Raw genomic sequence first — 9,616 nt, forward strand, 5'->3', positions numbered from 1 at the left:
TTTTATTTATTTGACAGAGAGAGACAGAGCGAGAGAGGGAACACAAGCAGGGGGAGTGGGAGAGGGAGAAGCAGGCTCCCTGCTGAGCAGGGAGCCCGATGTAGGGCTCGATCCCAGGACCCTGGAATCATGACCTGAGCCGAAGGCAGACGCTTAATGACTGAGCCACCCAAGCGCCCCAAGAGCTCTTTTTCAAGACGGCATTTTATTTATTTAGGTGCTGTCTGAATCTGAGGCAGGATTCTCTGTCATGTAGCAATTTAGAAAATTCAATGATAAAACAGAAGCGGAAAGGAAATGTAAGTAAGTCATAATCCATATTAAGAAAAAAGATCCAGTTGCCATATTTACATCTTAATAATCTTCCTGTTCTTCTATAATTGTAAATAGGTTTCCAAATGTTATTTGTAAATATTTTCTTGAAGACGTCTCTGCTCTGGAAGTTTAATCTTAAGGCCCATGGATGTAACCATCAATTTCCAAGCCTTCCTAATTAATTACCAGAAACAACCTTGCTAGTGTGTAATGCCCAATGTGCAAATATCTGAATTTTGTTAGGGAGAAGAGTTTTAGATTGATATCACAGTCATCTTTTTTTGGTTAAACAAATGTTAACAGCAATCACTGACTCTAGCAGATTACATTTGCTTTAAAATGTGAACAGGGGCGCCTGGGTGGCTCAGTCAGGTAAGCGTTTGCATTTGGCTCAGGTCATGATCCCAGGGTCCTGGGATGAAGTCCCACATCGGGCTTCCAGCTCAGCCAGGGAGTCTGCTTCTCCCTCTGCTTCTGCCCTCCCCGTGCTGGGCTCTCCCTCTCTCTGTCAAATAAAATCTTAAAAAAAAAAAAAAAAAAAGGTTATGAACAAGAGCTGTGCTTGCACATATTCTTTCACTTATCTCCCAGAGTTGTGAGGATTAAATGACTGGCATAAAATTGGTGCCTTGGAAGCATATTTCCTTTCCCAACTGCTCTCCCCCTTCCTGGACTAAAATAAAACCACTGTCATCAGTTCCATGTGTTGCTGTGGCATCAGGTTTGTGTCAAGTAAAAGCTGCCTCTTCCCAGCACTTACTTGTTTTGTAAAATCAGTATTTTTAAAATGACATTTATGCAACAAAACACCTTTTTTATTGGTGTATATATATATCCATGTTAAAGCGGGAATATGTGAAAGGACACACATGAAAATCATCACAAAGATTATTTTGTGGAGGATAATGGTAGCCTAGGGATTGATGGGCCACTTTGGCTAGATTATTTTGAGCTGAAGGCAATTGAGACCCTGCGGGCTCAAGAGAAACTTTTGCCCTTCCCTTAACTACATGGAAGAATCTAAATTGAGGGTCTTTCCCAGAATAAGGGTTATTAACAGAGATAAACTGTGTCTGAGTGACCCATCTGTATGGCCGGGCAAACATCTAATTATCAAACATCTGCTCTTCTTATTGCCCTGTGATGTGAAGTGCATTCCTTCCCTCCGAAGTCCTAGACCCCTAACCTTTTCTCCTTAGTTCAGGATGACGTACATACCTTGTTTTGCCTGTCTTTGGAATCTCCATGTCTGTACGGATTTCCTGTGCATATGCTATCAGATTTGATTTTCTCCTGTTAATCTGTCTCTTGTCAATTTGATTCTTAGCCAGCTAGAAGGACCTATGATGGGACAGGAATTCTTGCTCCCCGACAGTAGTGACAGTGGCAAGAACACTGAAAGGAGACGGCATCTTCACTTGTAATGTTCCAATATTAATCTTTAACAAAAGTTGCTTATACTTACGGCTCTCTTTTCATTCCTGACATAACTTGTATGGAGACTATTTTTTTTTTTTTTTAAAGATTTTATTTATTTATTTGAGACAGAGAGAATGAGATACAGAGAGCATGAGAGGGAGGAGGGTCAGAGGGAGAAGCAGACTCCCTGCCGAGCAGGGAGCCCGATGCGGGACTCGATCCAGGGACTCCAGGATCATGACCTGAGCCGAAGGCAGTCGCCCAACCAACTGAGCCACCCAGGCGCCCCTGGAGACTATTTTTTTAAGATTTTTTTTTTATTTCTTTATTTGTGAAAGAGAGAGCACAAGCAGGGGGAGCAGCAGAGGGAGAGGGAGAAGCAGGCTCCCCGCTGAGCAAGGAGCCCCACGCGGGACTCGATCCCAGGACCCTGGGATCATGACCTGAGCCAAAGGCAGACGCTTAACTGACTGAGCCACCCAGGTGTCCCATATGGAGACTATTTTTAATGGTGATGTCATTTAAAGAGAAAGGAATAGGGGCGCCTGGGTGGGTCAGTCGTTAAGCATCTGCCTTCGGCTCAGGTCATGATCCCAGGGTCCTGGGATCAAGCCCCGCATCAGGCTCCCTGCTCGGCGGGAAGCCTGCTTCTCCCTCTCCCTCTCCCTCTCCCCCTGCTTGTGTCTCCTCTCTCACTGTGTCTCTCTCTGTCAAATAAATAAAAATCTTTAATAAAAGTAAATAAATAAATAAAAAGAAAGGAATAAAAACCCAAAAGTGTTAATACAGCAGGTGAACTGTCTTTAATTGTTGCTGCTTAGCATTTATTAGTCTCACCCTCCTAAACTTCAAATAGTGGGTTATATTTTCAGGAGAGTCCCCCTAACTTTTCTCCACCAAGTGTTTGTGGAAGAAAGTCTGGAGCTGCTTCCAAGCATCCACCTGGGCCATGGCATGAGCCCTGGGCTCCCCTCCCCAGATGACAGGACCACCCACCATGATGTGTAGGGAAGCCCGGCACATGGGGAAGTAAGGAGGCTCAATGTAGTGCCCTGTCCCAGGGTAACAGATGATCTGGGGCTTCTCCCTACCGTGGGCCTGTAAGCACTTAGAGGCCTCATTAGCAAAGAATTCACTCTTCCAATTGTGGTCATCCTGACCTACAAGGAACAGGAAGGCACTCTCTGCCCTTTCCACGGGAATGAAACTCTTCTGGTCAGCTCCTTCCAAAGGGCTGTTCAGGACATGCAAAATGTCTGCCAAACCGTCTTTGGTCAGCCTCACTCGACTTGGGTCTACGGCCAGAGGGGGCAAGGTCTCATCTTTGTAGTGTAAGGCTCCCCCGACAACGGCCACGGAGCCATTGATTATGACGGCAGCGGTGATACCCTTCAGGAAGGAGGCCATGGACAGGCAGAGTTCACCTCCTTTGGAACTGCCAAGCAGCCCGACTCCCGGACCCTTTACCTGAGAAAACAACAGAGGAAGGAGAATGAAGCCATGAACAGTGCAGTGTGATGAGCAGTGCCTGGAATTGGAAAATAGGTGCAACTGAGCCTGAGTCTGGGCTCTACCATTGGCCAAGTTTTGCAATCTTGGGATATTCACTTATTCTTCCTCTCTATCTTCCTTTCTGCAATTTCTCCATCATCATTCTTGGTGACTTCAGCAACCATGTGGAGGGTACTCTGCTTTCTCAGCATTCGTTTTTCCCATCCATCCTGCCACATTTCACTTACGTTTGCTTTCCACTGCCCCAAAAGACCATGCCATACCTCTCCTACAACCTCAAGCCTCTTAACCTTTAACCCTGTTCTCTTTCACTGTCAGCTCTTCACACCAGATGGAGATGATAAAGCTCTCCAGTAGGGACTCCGCCTCTTTTCACCCTGCGGCGTCTACTTAGTTCCACAGGAGTTCAAGCTCTCTGCCTTCCCTTGGTTTCCAAAGTTCCTCTGTGCTGACCCCTGCTGCCTGCACTTGGAATCTCCTCCACTCTCATTCTCCAGGACTTGCTCCTACAATTACATCATCTCTCTCCTTCATCACTTTCTTCTCTGGCCCATTCCCATGGGCATACTTAATGCTCTATTTTCATAACATTTCCATAACAAACCCTTGACCTCACATCCACTCTGCCCTAGTTTTCTACTCTCTTTCACAGCAAAATTTGTGGGGACCAATTGTCTCAGTTGTTCTTTCAGTCTTCCCTTCTCTACCCCATCCCCTCAGGGTAGTTTGGGTCTGCAGCATCCCATGAGGACTGCTCTTGCCACAGTTACCAACATCTATTATAAATGGCCCTCCAGTTCACCTCTCAACAGCAGTCCTTTTCTCCTTCTGGCTTCTACAACAGCACCCTTGACTCTTTTCAACCATTTATTCCTCCTAGAGGAAAAGTACTAGGAAATGAAATGATACATTCTGTCATCCCAACTTTTCAGAGGAGGAAAGAAGGCCGCAAGATCACGGGGCTGATTGGCAATTGGTGAAATAAAAACTTAGATTTAACTCTTGCCTGTCCACATCTCATGCTGGTGCCACTGCACACTATCACCTTTTCTAAGAGTTCCAAAGCTTCCCATCCACTGAGCTCTGAACTGTAAAATAAGCAGTGCTTACCTCCTGATCCTCTGATACCCTGAGCCTATGACCCTCAAAACACTGCCTAGTACCAAGGTTTCTGGCTGCCCAGTTCTTCTTTAATACTTAACACTGTGCTCTCAGAGGAGCCACGAAGAAGAGAGGGTTGTTATACATGAACATTTAACGTAGGGCCTTCTGGAGACAGTGATCCCCTTCCCCTTTCCCTCTACTTCCTGTTTCAAAGCCAGGGTTCTCAAATATGTTTGGGCTTATTATGATATCCTGTAAAATACTGGAATTTAAAATTCCAAACCAACTAAGAACATCTTTACTAGCAGGAAATACGAGAACATAAAATTGCATAGAAACGGTCTATGAGAAGTGACTCAATGGTAGTGTGTATTGGGGACTGGGAGTGGCGGTGGTGAACTTGTCACATTCTGTGAAAACTAAGAGCAGTTATGAAGACACCGATACATAGATCATAAAACCTTCAGAAGTTCCAACCTGAGGGTGATCCAGCAGGTAGTTCACAGCTTCTTCAAAGTAGTCCAGGTGGAGGATCTCTAGGCCTTTGGGGAGGTCTTCATAGTTATGATAAGCCAGAGCCATCACAGCAAAACCCTTGCCAGCCAGCAGACTAGCTCGTTGTTCCAGAAGGCCACTTCCAACTCCATAAATGTCCACAATCCCAGGAAAGGGCCCCGGTTCTTTGGAAGAAACAAAGCACAAAACTGAACTATTTCCCAAACTCTCTGCAGTGGGGTCAAAAGCCCTGTGTTGCCTACTTGGTGATGTCAAAGTTTTCTACTGACAATCAGAAATGCTAGAAGACCTCTCTGGTCTTCAAAGATCCAGACAGTGGCATAGGCTCAATCCACATTTCTCCTATACCCAGAGCCTCAAAGCCCCACAGATTTTTTACAAAAAGCATGCTTTACTTTTGTAATGAAAAATAATTTACAAGCAGACAATGAAAAGAGCAAAATTGTTACCCCCTCCACCCCCAAAGCTGACAATGCCAAATGCTAGAGAGCAGGTAGAACAATTGGAACACTCGTACACTGCTGGTGGAAATGTAAAATGATACAGCCACTTGGGAAAACAGCTGGGCAATGTCTTACAAAGTTAAACACGTACGTACATATGATTTAGCAATCTCATTCCTAGGTATTCACCCAAGAGAAATGAAAATTTGTGTTCACACAAAAACGTGTATGCAAAAGTTTGTAGTGACTTTATTCATCATCTCCAAAGACTTGAAACCCAGCCTGGAAACCCGTCCTTCAACTGCTGAATGAATAAAACTGCTTTTGGGTTTTGTTGTTGTTGTTGTCTTAAAAGATTTTATTTGAGAGCGCGCGCGCGCGCGCGCGCGTGCGTGCACACACACACACACACACACACACAGAGTGGGGGGGGAGGGGCAGGGAGAGAGAGAGAGAAAGAGGAGAGAAAAAGCAGCAGAGACTCCCTGCTGAGCAGGGATCACGACCTGAGCCAAGGCAGCCATGCTCTACCGACTAAGCCACCCAGGTGCCCCTTTCATGCTAATTTTCTTAAACCTTAATATACTGTGAGAGTTAGAAGCAAAGTTGCTATACTGAGAAATCATTAAAAAAAATCATTAAAGGGGGGGCGCCTGGGTGGCTCAGTCGTTAAGCGTCCGCCTTCAGCTCAGGTCATGATCCCAGGATTCTGGTATCCAGACCCGCATCGGGCTCCCTGCTCAGCAGAGGGCCTGCTTCTCCCTCTCCCACTCCCCCTGCCAGTGTTCCCTCCCTCATTGTGTCTCTGTCAAATAAAGAAATAAAAAATCTTTTTAAAAAATCATTAAAGGGATGCCTGGGTGGCTCAGTCGTTAAGCGTCTGCCTTCGGCTCGGGTCATGATTCCAGGATCCTGGGATCGAGTCCCACACTGGGCTCCTTTCTCAGCAAGGAGCCCGCTTCTCCCTCTGCCTGCCTCTCTCTCTCTCTCTCTGACAAAGGGGCGCTGCCTGGCTGGTTCAGTCGGTAGAGCATGGGACTCTTTTTTTTTTTTAATTTTTTAGTGTTAATGTTAATCATACATTACATCATTAGTTTTAGAAAGCATGGGACTCAGGGGCGCCTGGGTGGCTCCGTCGTTAAGCGTCTGCCTTCGGCTCGGGTCATGATCCCAGGGTCCTGGGATCGAGCCCCACATCGGGCTCCCTGCTCCGCGGGAAGCCTGCTTCTCCCTCTCCCACTCCCCCTGCTTCTTTTTTTTTTTTTTTTAAAGATTTTATTTATTTATTTGAGAGAGACAGAATGAGAGAACACATGAGAGGGGGGAGGGTCAGAGGGAGAAGCAGGCTCCCTGCCGAGCAGGGAGCCCGATGTGGGACTCGATCCCGGGACTCCAGGATCATGACCTGAGCCGAAGGCAGTCGCTTAACCAACTGAGCCACCCAGGCGCCCCCACTCCCCCTGCTTCTGTTCCCTCTCTCACTGTGTCTCTCTTGTCAAATAAATAAAATCTTTAAAAAAAAAAAAAAAGAAAGCATGGGACTCTTGATCTGGGGGTTGAGTTTGAGCCACAGGTTGGGTGTAGAGAATACTTAAAAATAAAATCTTTAAAAAAAACCGAAACAAAAAAAAAAACCGACTTTGAACCACCGGGGCACCTGGCTGGCTCAGTCTGTTAAGTGGCTGCCTTCGCGCAGGTCATGATCTCAGGGTCCTGGGATCCAGCCCCCCGTGGGGCTCTCTGCTCAGCGGGGAGTCGGCTTCTCCTTCCCAGTCTTCCTCTGTGCTCTCTCTCTCAGATAAATAAATAAAACCTTAAAAAAACAAACTTGGAACTACCTATGTTTTTGTTTTCACTTACAACTGTCTTGTCCCTTACGTCTTCTAACTGACCTCTCAGTTTTGGAGAGGCAGAGCCATCTCCCCACCAGAGCCCACTTTGAGGCCCCCACAGACCTCTGTAATGTTGGGAGCTACCTCCTTACTGTCTGTAGAAGTGCAGGAGACAAGAGAAAGGCAGACCTGGGACCCGGGGCGCTCACCTGGGGGCAGGAAGAGCGTGGCGCGCACCCGGCCCGCGCGCACCGGCTCCCGCCGCACGCCCGGCCGCAGGAAGTCGCGCTCGTGCACCGCCCGGCCCAGGACGCGCCCGGCGTCCGGCTCGTGGCCGTCGAGCACCTCCAGCTCCACGGCGAAGGGCGTCTGCACGTCCCGCTTCACCAACCGCACCAGGGGTTTCTCGGGCTCCAGGGCCCAGAGCAGCCCCATGGGCTCGAGCCCCGTGAAGCTGCCGCCCAGCGCGGGCGCGCGCTCCAGGTCCAGGAGGCCGCCGGCGTCGGCTTGGTACCGCGCGTGGGCCCGGAAGAGCGTGCCCTTCTCGTCGCGCAGGGACGCGCGCAGCGTGACGGGCTGTCGCGGGGCCAGGCCGCGCACGGCGATGCGAACGGGCTCGTCCCAGCTGCAGCGGCCCGCGGGCTCCAGGCTCCAGGTCGCTGTCTTCCGGGCAGGGGCCCATGGGACCCGGCCGCCAGACCACAGCTTTGGAGAGCCCGGCAGTTGGCTCCATCGGCCGAGTCCGGAAGCTCGCAGGATAACGCCGGCGGAGGACACCATTTTGCCTTTTGATTTTAGTTCTCGTGTCAAGGGAACAGGGCAGTGAAGAAAGTTAGAAACTGCTCAAAGAGCCTCTAGCGGCGGGCTGCCTCATCCGCATGTTAAGCGCCAGTGGGGCCGAGTAGCCCGCCAAATTGATCTTGGAGGGCCAGACTCCTGTCCCACCAGGTCAGTGGCTTACCTTTAAAAGCAAGAGCGAAAATGACACACAAGAATTTCATGCTGAGGGCGCCTGGGTGGCTCAGTTGGTTAAGCGACTGCCTTCGGCTCAGGTCATGATCCTGGAGCCGCGGGATCGAGTCCCGCATCGGGCTCCCTGCTCGGCGGGGAGTCTGCTTCTCCCTCTGACCCTCCCCCCTCTCATGCTCTCTCTCTCTCTCTCATTCTCTCTCCCAAATAAATAAAATCTTTAAAAAAAAAAAAAAAAAAGAACTTCATGCTGAAAACCCTGCAGTTTATGTCGGGGAAGACTTTCCTAGCTCTGCTTCTCAGGAGCTCATTGGCCTGTGCAATGTTTGCCGCATAAGGGCTGGCCCTGAAGGATTCTGGCAGTTAGGAAAGTCTCCAGTCGCCAAAAAAAATTTTTTAAGTTAATTTTGAGTGTGTTTTTGTTATTTTTCCACCGTTTTTTTTTTTAAATCATTTTTTAAAAAGTTGTTTGAATCAGGGCCTGAGCTGAAGACAGAAGCTTAACCACTGAGCCACCCAGGCGCCCTTCCAGTCGCCAAATTTTTTTTTTTTTTTTTTTTTTTTTGCATAACAGGTTTATTTTTTAAAAAGGTATGTAGATAGTAAGCAAAGTAAACAATCAGATCCTCACTTCTACTCAGTATTTATCTGTCCTAGAACTCTTCCATTAAGTTCCAGTCTCTAAACATCTTAAATTTCAATAATCGTCCTCTTCATCAGAGTCCATGACTTTTCTGTTGAATTTAACTGTGGTTTTCTTTTCTGTTTGTTGGCTTACTTTTTCAAGGATTTCTATTAAATCTTGTTCTGATACCTTCCCACTTAGTTGTCCCTATCTTGCCATCTGTATGAGGTAATTCTCTACTGCTTTAGGTTTTTCGGGCTTTACAAGTGCTAAGTTACTGAAGCGGGACCTGGCTGACTGATCCAGGGCTTGGGCTAGGATACTGTTTCTCATTTCTGCTTCCCTGTGCTTTGTTTCCCGTTGTGCTGCATCGCCAGGACCCCCGTGCTTCGCCCGCAGTCCGGCCGGCCTCTGCTTCCTCAGAGCCTGCAGCCCCTCCTCCGCCGTGGTGCAGGGGTCCGGGGTCGAGCAGCCGCGACCACACTCCTGGTCGCCAAATTCTTAACAGCTAAGAGGACTGCAGGACAGGAATTGAATTTTATCAGTTTATTGAGTAATTCACTGTCATTAATTATCATAAGACCTTTAAAAGTGTGCATCATGATGTTTTGCTTGTGTATTACCTGTGTATAGGCTTAACTTCCTCCCCCATCCCCACATTTAAGGGGCCTGGAGTTTTACTAGCTGTGTGACCACAGCTTCATTCCTTATAGGTGTAAAAATAGCCGAGTGAGATCATAGTTATTATACTGCCTTGTCGAGTTTGCTGTACTTAGGCAAATGTTCTCTCTCATCTGGGACCTCTCACCTTTTCCCCACTTCTTCATAAGCTATGGATGGGTTCCACCTAGTGGTGGGTTCTTCATCAAACTTAAGGCCCT

General features: G+C 47.9%; 1 protein-coding gene and 1 pseudogene across 1 annotated transcript; both read right to left on the reverse strand.

The window, feature by feature from the left end:
* Window positions 1-2,435: 2,435 nt before the first annotated feature.
* Window positions 2,436-7,939, reverse strand: LOC110580062 (acyl-coenzyme A thioesterase 1-like). Its single transcript, XM_044912321.1, has 3 exons — window positions 7,351-7,939; window positions 4,828-5,030; window positions 2,436-3,201 (listed from the first exon to the last, which is right to left on the reverse strand). Exons 1-3 carry the CDS (start codon window positions 7,919-7,921, stop codon window positions 2,617-2,619), a joined length of 1,359 nt encoding a protein of 452 aa, XP_044768256.1. The 5' UTR covers window positions 7,922-7,939; the 3' UTR covers window positions 2,436-2,616.
* An 868-nt stretch (window positions 7,940-8,807) lies between these two features.
* Window positions 8,808-9,221, reverse strand: LOC110571722 (annotated as a pseudogene).
* Between the last annotated feature and the right edge of the window lie 395 nt (window positions 9,222-9,616).

The sequence above is a fragment of the Neomonachus schauinslandi genome, unplaced genomic scaffold (genome assembly GCF_002201575.2).
Source record: "Neomonachus schauinslandi unplaced genomic scaffold, ASM220157v2 HiC_scaffold_1186, whole genome shotgun sequence".
Lineage (NCBI taxonomy): Eukaryota > Metazoa > Chordata > Mammalia > Carnivora > Phocidae > Neomonachus > Neomonachus schauinslandi.

Excerpts from the sequence above, each read along its gene's own strand:
- LOC110580062 (XM_044912321.1), bottom strand. The coding sequence starts at position 7,921 with ATGGTGTCCTCCGCCGGCGTTATCCTGCGAGCTTCCGGACTCGGCCGA. Across the intron at positions 5,031-7,350 it reads CACGCTCTTCCTGCCCCCAG|AACCGGGGCCCTTTCCTGGG; the intron begins GTGAGCGCCCCG and ends TTTCTTCCAAAG. Across the intron at positions 3,202-4,827 it reads ACCTGCTGGATCACCCTCAG|GTAAAGGGTCCGGGAGTCGG; the intron begins GTTGGAACTTCT and ends TTGTTTTCTCAG.